Genomic DNA, 20,604 nt, shown 5'->3' with positions numbered 1-20,604 from the left:
AAGCTGGTGAGGGGGCAATCCTCACCAAGTCTTATGAGGAGCGGCTAAAGGAACTGGGGTTGTTTAGCCTTGAGAAGAGGAGGCTGAGGGGAGACCTCATTGCTCTCTACAACTACCTGAAAGGAGGTTGTGGAGAGGAGGGAGCTGGCCTCTTCTCCCAAGTGACAGGGGACAGGACAAGGGGGAATGCCCTCAGGCTGCGCCAGGGGAGGTTCAAACTGGGTATCAGGAAAAGAATTTTCACAGAAAGGGTCATGGGGCACTGGCAGAGGCTGCCCAGGGGAGGGGGTTGAGTCCCCATCCCTGGAGGTATTTAAAAGACGGGTAGAGGAGGTGCTCAGGGACATGGTTTAGTGGCAGATAGGAATGGTTGGACTCGATGCTCCAAGCGGTCTTTTCCAACCTGATGATTCTATGATTCTATGTTCCACGGGAAACAGAGACGGACACCGGGGGGGGATGTTCTCCCGTGACCCGGAGGGGCTGCTGGTGCCCCCCGGCGCCGAGGGGCTCTGACACCCGCGGGGTGCGGCCGGGCTGAGCCCCGTCTGCACTCGTGACACTCCTGGAGGGACGCGGGGCAGGCGGGGCCCGGCCGGGGCGGGGCCGGGATGGCGGCGGCGCTGGTGAAGGACCGGGCGGCGGCGGCGGGAGCGGGGCGGCACGACCGTGCCGTGCCCTACCTGGGGCAGGATTTCGGGGCGCTGCGGCAGCAGTGCCTACAGGAGGGGCGGCTCTTCCAGGACCCCTCCTTTCTCGCCGGCCCCGCCGCCCTCGGCTACCGAGAGCTGGGACCCAGCTCCTACAAGACGCAGGGCATCGTCTGGCGCAGACCCACGGTAAGGGGGGGATCCCGGGGAGCGGGGATCCCGGTCCTAGCAGCAGCATCCTTGCATGGTGCGAAATCCTGGGGATGGGGAGATCCTAGTCCCGGCAGGATCATCCTTTAATGGCACGGGATCCTAGGGAGAGGAGGGGTCCTAGCAGCAGCATCCTTCCACGCATGAGATGCTGGGGACGGGGGAATCCTGGTCCCAGCAGCAGCAGCAGCATCCTTCCATGCCACGGGATCCCGGGGACGCGGGGGATCCCGGTCCCAGGAGCAGCATCCTTGCATGGCACGGGATCCAGGGAAGGGGGGAACCTGGGGAGGGGGGGAATTCCTGTCCCAAGCAGCGGCATCCTTGCATGGCACGGGATCCAGGGGAGGGGTGGACCCTGGGGAGGGAGGAATCCCTGACCCAGCATCATCCGTGCATGACACGGGATCCAGGTAGGGGAGATCCTGGGCAGGGGACAATCCCTGTCCCAGCAGCATCATCCTTGCACCACTGCGCCCTCCCCCCCAAAAAAATCAGATTTGATTTAATTCTGCGGGAGAGGGTCTGGAGAGGTCGGGGGAGACCAAAGATATTCCACCTTTTGTAATAGTAACTACTTGTATCAAATTGGTGACTCTACATTTTCAGTATCAGCTGGGTGACGTCCTCCATCTGGAAAAGAAAACAACCAAGAAGCCGTTCCACTCTCCAACCTGAGCACTCGGTGTGATTAAACCACTTGTTTTGTATAGCACTCTGGGCTGTCATTTTGGATAACTCTTTCCCTTAGCAGAGAGATGAGCTGGCCATGTTGTGGAGGCTTCCTTTATGAGCCCTTGCTCAGCCTGCGCCTTTGGCTACCACAGCAGCCCTGTCTGGCCATGGGTCAGAGGGACTCCAAGGTGCCTAAGCATTGCTGAAAGACCCTGATGAAGTCAGTGGCAGGGAGATAATGACAGAGCAATCTGTGCATGTGTGTAAAAATGCAGTGGACCTACTGGCACGAACCGTGAAATGAGATGGCTGCCCACAAGCTTTGGTCACCAGCCTCCTATCTCACCATGCTTAGCATGTCTGGTGCCTCACAGTCGTTACTGACATGCTCCATCTTTGTGGTGTTGTCCTGCTGTGGTCAATTGCTTGTTTCAATTTGCTGCAAGTAGGACCTTGTTCCTTCCCTTATCTGTGGATATATGTAATGAAAGGCTTTTTTCTTTCCCAGGAGCTGTGTTCCAGTCCTCAGTTCATAGCCAGTGGAGCCACTCGCACAGACATCTGCCAAGGGGCCTTAGGTAAGGTAGAGGCAGAAAGCTGAGTTTTCCATACAGGTGCTGCCCCACAGCACCACAGTTTATACTAGGCTATAACTCACTCTGCAGCCACATCCTTTGCATCCTACTGCTTCTTTTCATAGCAAGTCACATTTTTCTTTCCTTTCCTTGGCAGCTGCAGGTAGGGACTGTGTGTGTTTGGCCTTGCTGTGTTCACCAAGCAGGGATAATACAAACTGGTTTCCTGATAGCTTTTCTAATCACTACCAGGTCCTGTTGTGTCCATATCTGTGTGCCTGAGAGCAGCCTGACTAATTTCTGCCTCTAACAGTCTGCTTAGAAGAGCAGTTCTGTGTGTAGTGGGGCATTTCTATCCTCAGAGAGAGAGAGAGTGCTGCTGAGCAGGCGGTATGCCCTGAAACTTGGAAACAAATTATATAGGGAGATTCTTTACTGCTCTCCAGCTCTTCAGGAGAACAAAACTGGGATATATTGGGAGGGATGGGATGGCCTGTGAGCCCTGAGCTTGTGCAATGGCATCCCCTGGGTCAGCCACTCTGGAGGGGCCCTGGGAGCTGCAGGGAAGCACCAGGGGACAGTGGGAAGTGGGTGGCTTTACCTGGCTGTGCATGTGCACCTATCCCAGTCTTGAAGCCTCTGTTCTGCCTTGCCTGCCAGGAGGGGTTTTAGTGAGTGCTTTCATGCCTCTTCTCCCAGAAGACAGCATGGAGGCTGGCAAGGAGACAGCTGTGGGGATATGAGAGGAAATAAGCTGAAGTGTTAGCAGAGCGGCTCCTATTTATTCCATAACTGTAGGGAGAGGGCTTTAGATTAGACTGACAGCATAATTGAGGGAAAGTTCTCAGCACAGGGAAACTTGACTAATACGCAGTGTCGAGCTTTCGCAGCAGCTTTGGCAAAGGACTGTTTGTTTGCTTTTCATCAGTATAACATTGCCATGTTGGAGCTTCATAGTTTCTAATCCCACTGCTGGTATTTCTGTTTTCATTTCCAAAAATATAATGGATGGGGAAGCTTATTTCACATAATTCGTGCTTGTGTTTTCTTTCAGAAGTTATTTAAGTTAGTGCTTGAACAACTAGATAAAATTTGTGTGAGAAGCCTTGACAAAAAGGGAATCTGTGATTCTATGATTCATAGATTTATTTCTCCTTGACTCAAAAAAAATACCTGGACTGTGAATTAGTTTTCCTCATGCCCTAGAGTCATCTGTGGCAGTGACTGGTGAAGTCCTTGGAATGCCATCAGCTTCCTTCATGTGTTCTCTCTCAGCTTGATGTTGTATCTTCCACCATGACTATTTTGGCATAAAGCATTTTCCAGTGCTTAACACGCATGCCAGACAACTGTGCTCTTTCTTATAGTGAAACTTTACAGCTAAGGAGGTGTTCAACTTGAATAGAGTTTATTGAAATGCCTTTTCAATATATAGCATTTTGTGGAAATGCTTGTTTCTGAAGACACTCAGTTGCTTTCTGCCTTCTGCAGGATTCCAGCTTTTCTATCAAGACGCAGCAAGAGCACTGGAATGAAAGATTTGTAACTTCATTTTCAAGTTGGGGAGTTGCAGTTGCTAATGCAAAGCCTTGTTTTAAATTGATAACAGTATTTGTTGCCTTAATGGTCTTTGGACTGGTGAGATGTTCTCATGAAGCTGTTTGGTAACACCTGACTGAGGTAATATCTGACTGAGGTATTATTTTACCTCCTGAAACAGTGTTTGAATGGAGGTTTGTTAGTGTTCTTGGCTGTATTACTGTTTTCACCATGACTAAGTACTAGGATGAATTGCCCTACTATTTTCTTATTCATCTGGGCAGGATTTTGGTATTTTGTGACAGTTCAGTGTTTCATTAGATGCTATTGATCTTTTCTGTGTATAGCCATTGAGTTACTGAGAGCCTGTATTGAATCTCTACTTTTTCACACAATGAGGCTAGCAGATGTGCTGTATGAATTATTCTTTTTTTGCTGCTGCTGCCTCATCTGATACTAGTGTTTGTATCTATGTATTTGCTTGCTTCTGTTTGCTTGAACTTTGCATGCTGACACTGGTGTCCCATCACATTTTAGGGTGTTACAGGGAAGATTACACTGGAAGACATCAGATGCTCTTTGAAACCTTTGTATTTTTTATTATGTTGCTTTTTTCCATAAGCTTTCATAGTCTTATGTATTCCAAAAAAAGGGATAAACTCCATGTGGAGTTTCATTGCTGTTCCTAAGCCGTTCAGAACAACTTGAAGTACTGCAGGGACAGTTGAGGCATCCAAAGCCCACCCAGCCATCACTGCTGCAATTGGTTTGTTCACAGGGGATGTGCAACCGGCTGAGCTAATGAGCAGTGGTACAGATGTTCCTTTTAGCACAAGAGTCTTTGGTCTGTGGACCAGGTGTAGCCTACAGATTTGTTTTGTTGTTTTTGACTTCGACTATATGATACTGTAATGCATAGAAGGCATAGCTAGCTAGCTGATCATCAGCACAGAAAAGGTCGTCTCCTCACCAAGGTGGCAGTTGATTAGGTTCTCCAGACATGAATGTTGTGTCCTTTGGGCTTTGGTTTATCCTTTATTCTAGTTTTGTTGCTTTTTAGAAGAAACTTAAAGGTAAGTATTTGGAGTTAGTTTTGCAGCATCAGAACTTTAGACGGTGATGGTATTTGGCTAAGAACGGCAGCACATGGGATGTTGTGACTCATTACAGTGACCAAATTTGCTGTGGAGAGGAAGCTTATTCACTCTTAACTGCCTTGTTTGAAGGGGATGTCACCATGGTATCACAACACTGGGGCATACACAGCGCAGTATCTCTCATCCGCTGTTTAGACACAGGTGTCTCCTCCTTACATAAAAACGTGTGGAAAAAATAATGAATTTAATAGATTAATTTAGAAAATTAGATGCATGAATTTCCTCTGCTAGCAGCCACCCTACTGTAAGTGGGTTGCCACAGCCTCATGTTTCTAACCAGAAAACTTCCTGGAGTCCATAGTATTAGTATAAATATGTTCAGTAGTTGTTAGTCTATAGCTATGAGTGTTTTAAAAAATGACTTATCTGTGATTGCCTGAACGCACATTTTTCCTTTGACTGCATACTCTTACGTGGGCGGTGCAGTGACCAGAGGACTTGCCTTTTGCTTAAAGCCCTCCAGGTGCTTCATGGGGATGCTTTGCTTGTCTTTGCTGTCCAGAATGGCCAATTTTAAGCCCGTATGGCTATTTATGCTTATCTTGCAATTACGTTTTTTTGTAATGTTCTTTTTATAGCTGGAGATCAGGTAAATGCAGAGATGGATATATAGAAATAAGAAGTAAAATATTGATGGCAGCAAAAAGGAAGCATAATGGGAAAAAATAGCACTTCGTTTTAAGATAAATAAACTCACACCCTGATATTCCCTTTTCTGATAACATCATTCTGCCTATTGTATTATGTACAAAAATTCTCCATGATTAACTTAGCCTTGCTAACACTCCTTTCAAATTCTTCATGTAACCTGTTTGTTAGCCACATCTTGGACTTTCCTTCTCTGTCAAAGGAAAGTCATTGTCAAGAGCCTTACAAAAGTACCACTTCTTACGGTTAAGACTATCTGGCAAAGACCCTGCTCAGGCTTACTTAGTTCAGGCTAAAACTCCAGGTATTATCACAAGATCTGTTCTCATCCAGGCTTTGAGTTATCAGGTCTGCTTTTAGCGATGGCTATTCAGAAAAGGAGAGATGATATCTCAACTGTTGAGAACTTTCAAATGTGAAAACCATTGCATGTCTCCCATATATACTGTATCTGCCTATTAACTTCAAGAAGACCTTGCCCAGAGTTGTCTGACTTCAGATCTATTTGTCTGACTCCAAATTCTCATTAGAAACCAGTGTAAAGTTCAACAGAGAGGCTTTACAACAAAATCTGCTGTTTGTTTCTCTTCATGTCTACCTTGATGAGACAGCTCGAAAGTAAAGGAAATCCTTTATAAACCCAGCTTCTGGACTTAGAGGTCTTCTGGGGGTAATTTCTTCTCCTTGAACTTCAGTGCTTCTTTTCTACAGGGGGAAATCTGACTCAAAGTTGTATTAAAGGACCTTAATCTAGATGCCTGAGCAGCTTCTTGACCAAGGCTACCTGAGCTACTGTGGTTATGTTGAGTTGTTCATTTGTTCTTTCTGTGCTGCTGTCTGCCTGCCCAGCCCCTGCCTTGTTTATGGAATAGAAATGCTAATGTTTCTTAGTGAAACAAGCTGCTTTCTGAGCCAGACATGGTACTAATTTAAATCAGCACAGTTTTGCTATGATTAGTAACACCAATATCAGATACTCTGAAGTTCTCTTGGAGCGATCGAGTTTGCCTGGTTGAGTAAGGCTGTGCAACTGGTTTATGCTGTAGGTTGAGCAATTGTGAGGAAAAACGCCTCCACAGCTGACTGTGAACAAGGGGCGTAGGACATTCCTTGAGCTGTTTCCACCCACCCAATAGAGCATGCATGAAGTCCCTTCAGCTCTGCTTGCAGCTTTGCTGTAAAGACCAAGAGCTGTATGGTTTTATCCAGCTATGTCTTAGGACTAGCAGAGCTGCACAAAGCAGGCTGAGTTGTTCTCTCTCTGGGTTTAACTAATTTAGGCTGAATGGGAGCATAGATCTGCCTAAACACGTGAAGGTGTCCTAGTAGTGTAGGTAAGCATACCTCTACTGGCTTTAGTCTAGCTAGCATAGGTCTGAGATGCCAGAGACTCACTTCACTTCTGAGTTGTGCATGCCAGTCTGTAAAAGCCTTACAGAGCACAGGATGTGTGTTGGGGTTGTTTTGCTGCTTGGACAGGTACCTGTCTGCGGGTTATCGGTCATTTGGCTTCCATGCTGAGATGAGACTGGTTAACATATCAGTTTGTGTATTTGTGACTTGTCTCATGCCTGTTCCCAGTGTTTTGAGATTGCCATTTGTTAGAAGTCAAAAGTCTCAGTAGAGCTTGTTAACTTTTCCCAACTGTGAATGATTGTTCTTGCTGGAGCAGGAATACAGTGGCATAGCAGGGAAAATGAAGATCCCTTCTTATTTCCTCTTAGGATTTTATCGGTCTTAAACACTTAGTGGCTTCTGGGTGCCAGAAAAGGAATATTTGTGTGGAGGCCAAGGGTTATCCGCCTGTCTGCTATGCTGAGGTGTTGATTGAGAGTTCTCAGATCACCTGAAATGTGTGCTGGTTCCTGTGCTCATGTATATTTAAATCCATCCTCTTCTCCCACAATGCCTCTGCCATGCAATATTTCTACTGCCAAATACACAACAATCCACAGCTCTCTTGACCCATAAGAGTTATGTCACAAGCTGTGATCGCCTTTAATTCAATAAGGTGACAAAAGGACTTTTTTGTCTGGGGTAATTGACTTGCTGTGTAATGAGAGCCAGTGGCAGAAAAACACGTTAAGGAGGATGGAGTGGAGACAATGAGATATGAATTCAAAGGTAGTATGATACTAATTCAGATTGACCCTACAAGAGCCTCGGTCAAAGTGCCTGGGCTGTTCTCTTAGATGGGAGTTGCCTGTTGGACTTGAAGAACCCCAGCTCTTATTCAGAAACTACCTGTTTCGGAGACTTAATGAAAATAGGTATCCTTGGTGCAGAAGGAATCTCTGGGCCCTCTCTCCCAAGTCATTACCATGTTGCCGGGTTTGTCTGAAGACTCCTTTGGTCAAAAAAAACCCCAAACTTTGTATGGACAGGCTGTGCATGGAAGAATACAGACCTAAGCTGAACTGAAGCCTATGTCCTTCTGTTGCCTTTTGACCAAAGGATTTGTTTGCAGAGCCCTTTAACATTCTCCTTTGTAAGCAGAGTTGCCATGAGGGGTAACTGCTAAAGCCTTCCTGCAGCTTGTGGACAGAGGATCATACTGCTAATCATAGATTAGCCCATCTTAAAATGCCTCTTGATATCTCCAATCTGTTTCTCAGCAAGCACATTTGCTGTGCTTAGTGGTGCCTCTGAGTGCACCATGGCACCAGAGGATGCACAGATCCCAGGGAAGAGTACCTCAGTGCTACAAAGGAAGCTGTAAGAAGAGTTGCCGCTTTACAGGGTGAGATGGGTGTGCTGTCGCAGAGAAGGGAGGGGAACATCCTTCTTGCTTCAGAATCTGTCACACAAGAATGGCAATGTGACTTTCCTGTTTTTTTCAATTTCTCTGGAACGATGATTTCTCCATTGCAGTACGAGCAGCCAGAGGCAGGGCTGAAGGGAAAAATTTATGTTTGGTTCTTCCTCTCTAAGTTATGAAATAGTAAAACATTTCAGGTTTTGAAATTATTCTGCAATTTCACATCTTCCAGCTTTTGTGAGTTGCAAAAAGGGCCATGGGAGAAATGTCATTCATAGACCTGCTGCTGGGGATCACCTGTGAACAGCGATGAGCAGCTGAAGGGAGTTGCAGGTTGCCCGTGTTCTTCCTGGTGCTGTCTGAATGGGTGCTGGGTTTGAGCCTGAGCGTGACCAAGAGCTGCTTTTCTCTAAGACTTTCTCCCAGCCCAGCTTCTCACCTGTGAGCTTTTGGCCCTTTTTCCTATAGGAGAGAGCTGGCTGTATAGAGATTGCTGCTCTGTGGGCCTCTTGACTTGCTAGCAGCTGTGGCTGGTTCATGCTTCTACAATCTTACACATGCTGCAGGATGACTCTGTAGGATCTAATGTGTAATACCAGCTTTCCTGTGTTCTCAAAGCAGAGCATCAGCAGATGTTTAGTGTTGGGTTGTGGGAGTCAGGGGATCAGCTGGTTCTTTAAATCTTTATCACCATGCTAGTGAGCTGCAGGAGGCCCACGGCTGAGGGGCAGGGTAACCACTCTATTAGTTACACTAGTTTCTGAAAATAATTTTAAAAATAGAGGTAATATTTATATAGTTGTGGTCTCCTTCTCCCTCTGCTTGGTCGGAGATGGTGTGGAAAAATACTATCCAGGCAGTCCAGACCATGGGGCTCTGACATGCGGGCTTAGTGTATGTTGGCTCCGTCTCAGAAAGAGTGACTAGGTGTGTGGGACTGGGGAACAGTGCCTGCCTTCAGACCTTCCCTGAGTCGCTGGTGACTGGATGTGGGACTGAACAGAGAAGCCATTAGCAATAACCTCCAGAGTTACATAAGGTGAAAGGAGCTCCTATTTGGTAGGAGTCTGGCAAGAGACGTTAAAGGGAACTCATCCGTAGGACACATCTCTGGATGGCAAGTCAACAGGTGTTTATTAAATGTGAGGGAGGGAAAGGAAAACACGCTGTGCTAGAGGAAACACTGGCCTTTTGAAGAGAAACTACACCCTTGGTATCTGTGTGTGCCTACAGGTCCTGCTCTTTGCTTTTTCCCCATGCTGCTTCCTAGCCTGTACACACTCAACTGGACATTACAGTTTCTTTCAAATAGTCTCAGCAGGGGTGATGACTGTAGTGGTAGATCATATAAAGCTTGCTTTTGCTTCTTTTTATTACTTTGGTCTTGAGGAAATGCAACACTTGCCTGGAAATCATGGGTATTTACTTGCATACATTTCATCTGCCTTAGAGGTAAAGTGATGAGAGGGATCGTATCATAGCGGAGGTGATTATTGGTTATAATGCACAATCCATATGCAGTACAAAAAAAATAAAGAATAAACTTTGTATAATGAACAGCGTCGGGTTTTTTTGTCTTTTTTTTTACAGGAGACTGTTGGCTCTTGGCTGCTATTGCCTCTCTTACCCTAAATGAAGAAATTCTGGCCCGTGTTGTTCCCAAAGACCAGAGCTTCCAGGATAAATACGCAGGAATTTTCCATTTCCAGGTAGGTAGAAATGTGCCTTTTGCCTTCTCCCCAGTGCTGATGGCTGGGAGGTGGTGTGTTTGGCCATGTCTACGTCTGTAGTGTTTCCTGGAGCACTTTGAAGAACATCAAATAGCTAGGCAGAAGAATGGAGAAATCCAAGAGGGGTGGGGAAGTAGGTAACCCCTAACCAAAGAGCTGGGAGCATAGGCTGTCTTTGTGGTCCCTCCTCCATCAGCAGATCCAGCCAAGGAAATGCATCCCTGAACAGGGTTGGCAAAGACGACTGCAACAGTGTTTGCTTTTCCTCTAGGAAACAGGTGTTAGGAGTTAAAGTCTTGGTGACTTGAGTGCACAGCAAGGGGCAGTGATGAGGAGTTTGTGCTCTCTTTCCAGTTCTGGCAGTATGGAGAGTGGGTGGATGTTGTGGTGGACGACAGGCTTCCCACCAAGAACGGGGAGCTGCTCTTCGTACACTCGGCGGAGGGCAGTGAGTTCTGGAGTGCACTGCTGGAGAAGGCATATGCCAAGTGAGTCAAAGCCAGAGCAGTCCTGCTAGGGCTAGAGAGACTGCTTTCACCCTACTCAAAGCCCTCATGCCTCTGCTTCCTTGTAGCATCCTCAGCAGTGATGATACAATGCATTTTAAATGCCAGCCTAGTTATTACCCTTTAAAAATTCTAGGGTATGACTGTTTCTTGACTGCTTCTGTGGCAGCTTTAATAAAGCTCTGCTGACAGGTGCTTAAGATAGGTAGCTGAAAGTATTGGTTTTGCTGCTGTCCAGGAAAAATAGCTCCTGAATCTCATGGCAAGTCTGTTTCTGGAGTGCTGTCTTCTGTCACTGGGGCCTGGGAAGCTCTGTTCAGGTGCTCTACACACCTGTGAGGGCTTGCAGCTGCAGCGCTTCAGCATGCCAGTCCATGTGCCTGGGTCTCTGTTCAAGATGAAGGTGCTTCAATCTAGATTTCCAGTTTTTGGATGGTCAGTGAGAAATTCTGCCATCTAACATTACTGTTTTCAATTGACTGAAATTGAGCTGATTTCAGAGCTGAAAATTAGACCCATAATTGTTAAAGACTATGTGGAACTAGAGAGGCAAATTGTTAGGTCTTGATTTTTCTAATATTATTTTTTCTTCAGATAGCATCCATGACTCTTTTGTCATTGATATGGCTAAACCTACATCTGTCTACATAATTGTATAAGACTTTATGCTGGCCTTCCCAAGTATAGAGGTCTAAGAAGCAAAGCTGAACGGGAGGCACTTTCGTAGCCGCTGTGGTGCTCTTGAAAGCAGAAAGGCTGTGGCAGTTGGCACAACTCAGTCCCTCTCTCTAAGAGAAAAGGAGAATAAGGAACCTGATGGTTGTGTGCTTCTGTTTTCATGCAGGCTGAACGGTTCGTATGAGTCTCTCTCTGGTGGCACCACCACTGAAGGCTTTGAGGACTTCACCGGTGGAATTGCAGAATGGTATGAGCTACAGAAGGCACCACCCAACCTCTTCAAAATCATTCAGAAGGCACTTCAGAAGGGCTCTCTCCTTGGCTGCTCCATTGATGTGAGTTAGTGGGCTTATTGCTGGACAGTCTGCTCTTGCAGTGCATGCAGGCAGCTGGGCGATGGACCTGTGCTTCATCCACAGGAAGTGCAGAAAGAATGCTGGCCCCCACTGCCTCTGGTTCTCTGCTCTCCCACTGACCCAAGAGTGTGGCACAGGCCTGTGCTTTTCGGGGGTATTAAGTCTCAAAATAGGTTGAAATCAAAATAGACTGACTTCATGCAAAAATGCTCAATGCCTCCTATGTTTTTCCTCCTTGAGACTTAAAGCTTTTGTTATTTCATGGGTTCATGGTAACAGACCGTACAGGTTGCTCATTGGGGATCCTGGTGTATATGTTAAGATATATGTTCTTAAGAAAGCCTGTAGCTTAGCAGCAGGTTGGTACAGGCTGAGTGGGTTTGGACAGAAAGCTGCCGCTAATGGCTTCTGCTGTCAGATGCTCAGAGGTGGCAACCTTCACCCTTGCCAGAGCAGGTGGTTATATAAATCGTACTAAAATGTTCCTTAAAAAACCTCTGTTCTTGAAGCAGAGAGGCTCAGACTGTTGCCAGTCCTTCAAAAGGCTTTATGGGAAAACACATCCCCAAAAGCTGAAGCAACACTGGAAAGAAGAGAGGAGCTTTGGCCCTGCCTGCAAGGATTCAGCGTTGCTTGTAGCCTCACTGAAATGCCTCTATATATTGTTATTGTGATAATCACTCTACTCCCAGAGATTACATCTTAGTTATGTCTAAAAGGAAGGTAACTGTTTACAAGGACCCTATTCATAACATACACTCGTGTTTCCTCTCATTTTTAAGTTAAATCAGAGTCACAGGATGGCTTCACAGCAGGTAAAGTACTTGGTTAATATCAGCATGTGACTTTGCAGCACTTTTTAGACCTGTTTTAGTAATTTACATTTAAATAAGAATCTGGCATCATGATTTTTGCCCCAGAATGATACATATCTTGTTGAGCATGGCAGGAAGTAAATATATTCTTTTGTTGGTAAGTGCTGACACTTTCTATATTATAAACTAATTATTAGTGAGTTTAGCCTTTGAAAAATCCTGTAAAATTTTTCTTCCCTTCTATCAGAGAAACAGGGACACAAAAGTTAAGCATTACATGTGGAGTGCACTGCAGGCAACAGTAGGACATGAACTGATATCAGAAATCCTGCCTGCTTGATCCCACACTCTCCTTTTGTTAAGCTTCAGATATGCTTGTTTAAAGATCTCACACTTTCTGAAATGGTGGAAAGGCAACGGCAAACGTTTCATAAAGTTCTAAGTATCTTCAGAGCAAGATGTTGAGCAGTCACTTCCTAGCAAGAAGTAGGGGTTTTTTTACCTGCAGTGGTTATAGGACAGACTGACTGAGTACTGTAGCCCTGAAACAGTGAGAGGGCGATATGCCTTAAGGTATGAATGGCATACAAAGTGCAGCCTTTTCCCTTGCTCTTCTGCATGGCAGGGCCTAAGGTGGCTGTGCTGGGGAAAGGAAGGGGAACTTCCTACCCTACTGTAGAACCAAAGGGAGTGTTTTGACCCAAAAGCAAAGCACTAAGGCTTCCTGGGTCTGGGTGTGATCCCCAGTCATGCCCGGGCAGCCTCAAGCTAGTCATTCCTTGTGTTTCTCCTGATCTCTTGAGAACATAAGAGTTCATCATGTGTATTCCTTTTGTACAGCATGAGACAGGGTGCACCACACCAAGTATTTCAGAGCCAGGAGGGACCTTTTCAGTGCAGAGTTTCTGGTGTGCACCCCATGCAACAAACATGGGCTCTGGGGACTTCAGCACTGCCACATGTGCTGCTGTTCCCACTCCCTGCTCTCTCACACAGATCCCTCTCATTGCCTGTGTGCTAAGTCACTTCTGCAGCTTCTCAGAGAGACTAAAGCTCTGTTGGAGGGGGAAGCTTTGCTCCATTTGATCCCCTTCTGCTTGGGAAGCCACACTCAAACTTCTTCACTCCTCCAGATCACCAGTGCAGCGGAGACAGAGGCAGTCACCTCCCAGAAGCTGGTGAAGGGACACGCGTACTCAGTCACTGGGGCAGAGGAGGTAGGTGCGCTTCCACAAAGGGCTGAAATGCAGTGAGCTTTGTGCATATCCCTCCCCATGCCTCTGCAGCCACAAATTCATCTTCAGCTTGGCAAATTCTTTAAGGAGTTCCATCCGTTGCATCAAATCAGGTTTTGAATCCCTTCTTTCTGAATTAGTTGGCATGTTTTGGATTAACACAAACTTAACTTCTTGGGAATTTGGCCAACCCATCTCCCCTTCCCCCCCACCCCTCCGCCCTCCACCGTAAGCCCTGCTATTTCCTGTGAGCAGGAGGGATGGGAAGCTCTATGTGCAGGGCACACCCTCTGCTGGTTACATATTTCTGTAGCGCAGGCAGCAGTGAACCTTAAACACACGGCGAGATGTGGGAGAGGTGTGTGCAAAGCAGGAAAAAAAGAGTATTGTCCCTTAAATGCCTGCTAAACATCAGCTTTGGACAGGGCACAGTGTTCAAACACAAGGTGCCTGTCTGAGAGCAGGTGAGTGACAATAGTAAACAAAAGAAGTGGATCGTAGTGTCCTTCTAAGGTGTGTAACGGACTTTTGGTCGCTTCACCAGCGATTGTTCCTGAACTAGTTTCTCAAAACTTTGGAGTGAGGTTTAGAGACCTGCTGAAGTGCTGTGCTGAGGTGGGCACTGCTAACAGGCAGGTTTGTGTGTGCGTATTTGGTCCTTCTCTCACAGCAAAAGCACCAAAAAGGGAGTTTATTGACCTTATTTCACAAACAGGCATGACTTAGCCAGGCTTTTTGGGAGATCTGTGCAGACTTTTTAAGGATAGTTCATCTCAGGCACTGGAGCGCTATCCCTGGACTTTGCACTGCTGCTGCTGCTCTGTAGAGTTTTCCCAGCTTTGTGTTCTAGAAATGTGCCAGCTCCTTCCTCAAATTAGTACCGTGTGCTCCCCATAAATACTGGATGTTCCCAGTGAAACTTGTACAGCTTTGCTTGGCCTGGTCTCTGTGTGCACAGAGGTCAGCACGTAACAAGCCTGGGCCTGCAGGCATGTGTGTGGTCAAAGGGGTTGTGGCCAGACTATCACAGCTGTTGTAATAGCCCCATCTTCTGTGTAGGGAGGGTGGGAAAAGGCATTTGAATGTGAAAAGTCAGTTTATACATAGGTGACGCCTTTAGAGAGAGATCCCCTTATACCTGCTTTTTGGCAGTCCTGTACCAGCGTTACATTCCCTTCGCTTGAAATCCTATCAGAGATACTTTTTTCAGTGGCACAGACCAGACCTTTTTGTTATCATGAGCTTTGATTTGTGCATGCTATAAACCTTCATGGGACAAACTTGGGTGCATGGAGCTCATTCAAAATCAGTTTGACTTCACGGCTTTTGGACCAGATGAGTGCATTTGTGTATACATACTTTAGTGATTGTGTAGCACTGAGATACTTACTCTGTTATGTCCTTTAATTCCCATAGAAGAGGTAGAAGGGAGCACAGTGCTGAGTACCTGGGTAACTCTCCATGCGCTTCTGATCCCATCAGGTGAACTTCCGAGGAACAGTGCAGAAGCTGATCAGAGTCAGAAATCCCTGGGGGGAAGTGGAGTGGACTGGAAAGTGGAACGACAAGTGAGTTGATGGCTTGCGACAAGTGAGTTGATGGCTTGCGCATTGCCCATAGGCTTTTACTGGAGGGGCATGATCATGCTGTCACCTGTCTTCTCCCTACCTCAAATTCCTTTTTAAGTCACATCTGGATGTGGTGTGAGCTCTGAGCTCTTTAAAGGAAGCATCCTACCAGTGACTGGTATCTCCCACATCAGTAGCACCGTGTGGTGCCCCTTATACAAACACCTGACTTTATGTAAGTGGCAGTGAATTTGTTGGTGGTTCCTACAAGGCTCTCTGCAGTTTCTCCTTCTTTAACAGCCTAGGTTCAGTGATGAGCTTCTGAAAACTTACTTTCTAAAAGGGCTTTAAAATCCGTTTCTGTTAGTAATGAAAAATGGAGTTTACATCTGAGTTTGTGCAGTTTATTCTGAATGTTGCTTTTTTTCTAAAATGAAGCTCTGTCTCAGTCAAGGCATTAGCACTTTCTGCAAATAAAACTCTGTTTCTATCCTAGCCTTGGATATTTAAGAAGTGAGATATTGAATATCCCAGGTGCCCATATTTTAATGCTGCTGTGGTTTGAGAGTCCTAGGTCTGCTATCTGTGAGATGTGGTAGAGAGCTGCGATCACTTGGAGTTGTAAGGAAGTGAAATCATTATGCCAGAACAGCTACATTAGGGTTTAAACTTTACTGTACCCTGTTGATGTGGGGCTGTCTTTCAGCTGCCCGAACTGGAGCAGCATTGACCCTGAGGTGCGGGAGCGGCTGACCAAGAGACACGAAGATGGGGAATTTTGGTAAGTAGCACTGGGTTTCCATTCAGGTTGAAGGGAATGTCTTCTCCGCTTTTTTAACTCAAAGTAACCTCTCCTGGTACGTTCTCCAAGATGAGTGAGTGAATTCATCCAAAATTCTAGAGCTAAATCACACTGGGAGAAAGGGAAGATGGATAAGGTGGTTGTCTGTTCTAAGGAGGTGTTGCTTGTGGCATTGACTCCCACAGGATGGCATTCAATGACTTCTTGAGACATTACTCCCGCCTAGAGATCTGCAACTTGACTCCAGACACCCTGGCAAGTGACAGGTACAAGAAGTGGAGCCTGGTGAAGCTGGATGGGAACTGGAGGCGAGGAGCCACTGCAGGGGGCTGCAGGAATTACCCGAGTAAGAGCATGTGGTCACCACTCAGATGGAGAAATCCTTTGTACTTGCCCACTTGTACTTTCTCTGGGAGCTTCTTCTGTGGGAGCTGGTCTGTGGTGGCCTGTGGAGGAAGATGTACCTGGGATATTCGGGACTGAGGTTCAAAAAGTGCAAGGGTTTGGGAAATGTGGCTTCCTGAATGTCTAGCTGTGGTTGTTAAATTGGCTGGAGAGGGCATGTATATATCAGCACAGTTGCTTTCAAACAAACCTTGAGCAGTTTGCATAAATTCACTTCCCAGACACTTTCTGGACAAACCCACAGTACTTAATTAAACTGGAGGAAGAAGACGAGGATCCCGATGATCCTGAGAGGGGCTGCACTTTCATCGTTGGCCTGATTCAGAAGCACCGGCGGAAGCAGAGAAAGATGGGGGAAGACATGCACACCATTGGCTTTGCGATTTATGAGGCAAGTAAGGCATTGTAAGTGCATGGGAGGAAAAGGAAAACTTACTTACACTATAAATAGGGTAGTGGAGTTCTCAGACTGGGCTTTCTATCAAAACTCAGCCAGGTTGAGTTGGGCACCAACTGCAGCATGGAAAATTCCACTTAGATGTTTAGAAAATTATTCTCCAAAAAACAGCAGTCAAGCATAGGGACAGGTACCCAGAGAGATGAAGAAATCTGTATTCCTGGAGATATTTAAACCTAGGCTGGACAAGGTCCTGAGCAATGTTATTAACTTTTGTACTGGCCTTGCTTTGAATAGGAGGTTGGTCTAGATGACATACAGAGGCCCCTTCCCACTTCTGACTGTGCTTCTAAATGGATGAGCAGAAAAACTATTTTAAAAATAAAAATTAAAAGTGCCAAAACCCAGTTTCCCCTTCAGTAGTCAGGCTGTGGTGAAAAGCAGCAGGATGATAGCAGCCGTGGTAGGGATGACATGCTAGCTGGAACACTTGCACTAGCTTGGGGAGTGCGAACCCAGCAGCAGAACCAGGATAAGCACCTGACCCTTCTGCTGAATGAAGGGTCAGAGATGTGTCTAAGGTAACTCCCTTAGGACATTTTGTACAGAGTTGAAGAGCAGCAGTACCTAACTGGCAGTGAAAATAGGAATAATAGTCTTGCCTGCAGGTTGCTCTGTGACTGAAGGCAAAATGTACAACTGCTTGCTTTCTGAATACCCTGGCTTTGGAAAAGCTTGTCAGATTATCTGAACCCCATAGGCAAAGCTAGATCCCCTGAACCCATAAGGAAACTGAAAACTGCATTATTGTCATACTCAGCCCCTGCCTCCTCTCTTGATGGAGAGGTCACAGGGGGCAGGAGGGTGAAAGAGAAGGTGGGAAGAAATAGTAAAGAAATTGAGTACACGGAAAGCATCACTGACTGTTCCCAGGCCAGCCCAAAGAGCTATGTGGGTGTCTCATAGCATGCAACAGAGTAGAGGATTGGCAGGAAAACACAACCAACCTGGCTGCTTCTGTGCCTATACTGCCCCAGGTGAGCCCCACCTGCTTCCAGTATAGATTTGGGAGCTTAGTGGTCAGGAGACATGGGCTCAGGAGACATGGACTCAGCACTCACCTTCCCCCCTGGGCTGGCTTTTTTTCCAAGAGTGTGGATGTACCTGTTAACCAACAGTGAAAATAAGTAGTCCTGGAGCTGCCATTCAACAATCAAATAATTCTCTCCTTTTCTCCTTGCAGGTGCCCCCAGAGGTATGTAGAGGATATGTTCTGGTCAAGGTACAGGGCTGAATGGCTTGTGGGAAGGAACAGTTGAGAGGATCCTCCTTCACTGCTGGACAATATTGACTGTGCAGAGTCTAAAGATAGGGGCCATTTATTCTGGAAGGGAGCTTAAGCCCTTGATGCGTTTTCAGTGCCTCAGGGTGGGATAAGAGCTCTTTGTATTGCAAAAACTCGCCAAAGCTGCTTTTCCACCAGCCTAGACCCACACCTGCTACCTCAGAGCACAGATGCTTTTCTCAGGTTTGCACAGAGTTCATTTTTGACAAGTAACTAATATTCCAAGGAGGTGTTTATTTTCATTGCCCTAAGCACTGTCTTTACTGGTTTCTCTGTTTCTACCTCCAGGTAACATAAAGCATGCCTCAGGGATCAGAGGGGGCTGTGCAGTGCAATGATGCCTGTGCAATAGGAGGCAGGGCTGCAGACACCTATTGCTCCTCAGAGGAACGAATGCAGTTGAGCAAAATGCAAGGATAACCTTACAGGGCTTGCTGTACCTGTGAGGATGTGTGTGAAGCAGCTGAGGCACCTTGAGGTTCCCAAGGCTGCACTCAAACCAGCTGCTGTTATGTAGAATGTGGTTTCATCAGGAAATGGTGCTACCAGTTAATTATATTTATTACCTACCTTTTGAATGCCTTATCTGTACTCTGTCAGCGGCTCAGCATTTGCCCTAGTGGTCCAAAAACCTGATTTCCATAAAAAAGAGACTGTCGCATCAGTCCTGGCACTTTTGTTTTACCCTCAAAAGTGGAATTTTATCTCCCACCATGGCAGCGGGTCTGACAGGTTTTGCATTCTTAAAAATCTGGGATGACAGGAAGGAGGAGTTTTCAGAATGATGCACATTCCTGGTATTTGCTTCTAGATCTAAGATAGCTCACCTGTAAGACCTTGCGCAGAAGAGTTTGTTCTGGAAGATATTGCACTCCCAGTATGCTTTTATAAGATTGTGATGTTTGTTTTACTCTTGGAGGCAGCCCGACCTCAGAGGCAGAGCTGAGCTGCAGTCCCCAGGTGGCACCAGCTCTGAGGACCAGTGGGACGTGGCTTGTAAAGCTTTAAAGAAAAATGGATGGTGGCTGAATTTACCAGATGTCCTCTCAAACTGTTCCATCATCTGCCAAACATAAGCATTACCCAAATGATTTCTTGAGATGATCTGCAAAATAGATTTGCACCAACAGCTCAGGAGTGCTGTGATTGGATGCACCTGCCCTCTTTCTCTTATCTCTTTTGGTTCTGTTGAACAGACACCTTTTTTTTTTCCATATGTAGCTAATTGTCATATCTATTATATTTTTAATTTATAAACGCAAATACATGCAAACTTGTTGGGGTTTTTTAACTATTTTCTTTGTTTTTCATAAGTTTTCTGGCCAGACAAATGTACATCTGAGCAAAAATTTTTTCCTGACCAACAAAGCAAGGGAAAGATCGAATACCTTCATCAACCTCCGAGAAGTGCTGAACCGGTTCAAGCTTCCTGCGGGAGAATATATCATTGTGCCTTCTACCTTTGAACCCAACAAGAATGGCGATTTCTGTCTGCGAGTCTTCTCTGAAAAGAATGCAAACTCCACGTATGTAGGTGTTTTGTAGCCTTGTAAGAGTCGGGCACGTGGGTGCTCTCTGGTCCTGCTTGCAGGCATGGAAAGATGGAGGAGCACATAGCTGGGGTGCATAAGCTTCCTGGAGGGAGTGGGAAGAGGGGATGTGCAACTGCATGGACAGGGTACCAGTGGTTTTTGTTTGTCCCATTTCCCCATGTGCAACTGAGGAAAGTTTAAGTAAATATAGCAGGAAGGAATGGTGATATAATCATCATCATCCTCCTGCCTGGGCAGACATTTTTAGTTATTCGGCTCTAGGCAGCTGGGTACCATAGCACAGGTTGGTCTCTGGAGAGGAAGTAAGCTCCGTAGAGCAGCAGGCTGGATTCTCCACTTGGGAAACAGAAATGCATGTGTCTGAGAACACACTGATTACAACAATTGATCTTGCATCTTTGAGATCAGGCTGGAAAAATATTCAAGATGCTTATTCAACCAAATAATACTTTTGATAAAATTTAAATGGGTTTTAATGGAAGTGACTCAAACTATAGTGTTATCAGTGAAGCCATGAAAAAATTTAAACATACCGCATCTAAAAGAGCAGCTAGACTAAGGCCTTGGGAAGGGGTGTGGGAACTTTTATTGAGTTCCTTAATTCAAAGCAACCTATCATACTGATAGGACTTGGAGGAATGACTGTAAAGGTGGAGAGGGGAATATTTAAACTAGACATAAGGAAGAAATTCTTCACAATGAGAGCAGAGGGGCACTGGCACAGGTTGCCCGGGAAAGGTGTGGATGCCTCATCCCTGGAAGTGTTCAAGGCCAGGTTGGATGGGGCCTTGAGCAGGCTGGTCTGGTGGGAGGTGTCCCTGTCCATGGAAGGGGGTTGGAATTAGATGATCTTTAGGATCCCTTCCAACTCAAACCATTCTATGATTCTATAATCTTTTGTTGCATATTTCTGTAGTGGTGAGAATATTGAGATGTTGGTTATGTGAAGGCACGTTCAGCTTTTTGTGGACCCTTAGCAGTGCTTATGCACCATCTGTAGGT

At 46.1% G+C, this 20,604-nt stretch overlaps 1 protein-coding gene across 1 annotated transcript in view; it reads left to right on the top strand.

Annotated features, from left to right (window-relative positions):
- Window positions 1-589: 589 nt before the first annotated feature.
- The window catches only part of CAPN2 (calpain 2), a 29,482-nt gene continuing 9,467 nt past the window's right edge, over window positions 590-20,604 (top strand). The window contains exons 1-12 of the mRNA XM_009569751.2: window positions 590-839; window positions 2,044-2,113; window positions 9,803-9,921; window positions 10,297-10,430; window positions 11,293-11,461; window positions 13,431-13,514; window positions 15,015-15,100; window positions 15,807-15,881; window positions 16,088-16,248; window positions 16,529-16,698; window positions 17,948-17,959; window positions 19,364-19,575. Of these exons, the coding sequence (XP_009568046.2) occupies window positions 612-839; window positions 2,044-2,113; window positions 9,803-9,921; window positions 10,297-10,430; window positions 11,293-11,461; window positions 13,431-13,514; window positions 15,015-15,100; window positions 15,807-15,881; window positions 16,088-16,248; window positions 16,529-16,698; window positions 17,948-17,959; window positions 19,364-19,575 (1,520 nt within the window). The 5' untranslated portion in view covers window positions 590-611. The remainder of the gene's footprint in view (window positions 840-2,043; window positions 2,114-9,802; window positions 9,922-10,296; window positions 10,431-11,292; window positions 11,462-13,430; window positions 13,515-15,014; window positions 15,101-15,806; window positions 15,882-16,087; window positions 16,249-16,528; window positions 16,699-17,947; window positions 17,960-19,363; window positions 19,576-20,604) is intronic.

This window comes from Cuculus canorus, chromosome 3, assembly GCF_017976375.1.
Source record: "Cuculus canorus isolate bCucCan1 chromosome 3, bCucCan1.pri, whole genome shotgun sequence".
Taxonomy (NCBI): Eukaryota; Metazoa; Chordata; class Aves; order Cuculiformes; family Cuculidae; genus Cuculus; species Cuculus canorus.
Note: the sequence above shows the minus strand (reverse complement) of the source record. Positions and strands in the feature narration are given on the sequence as shown.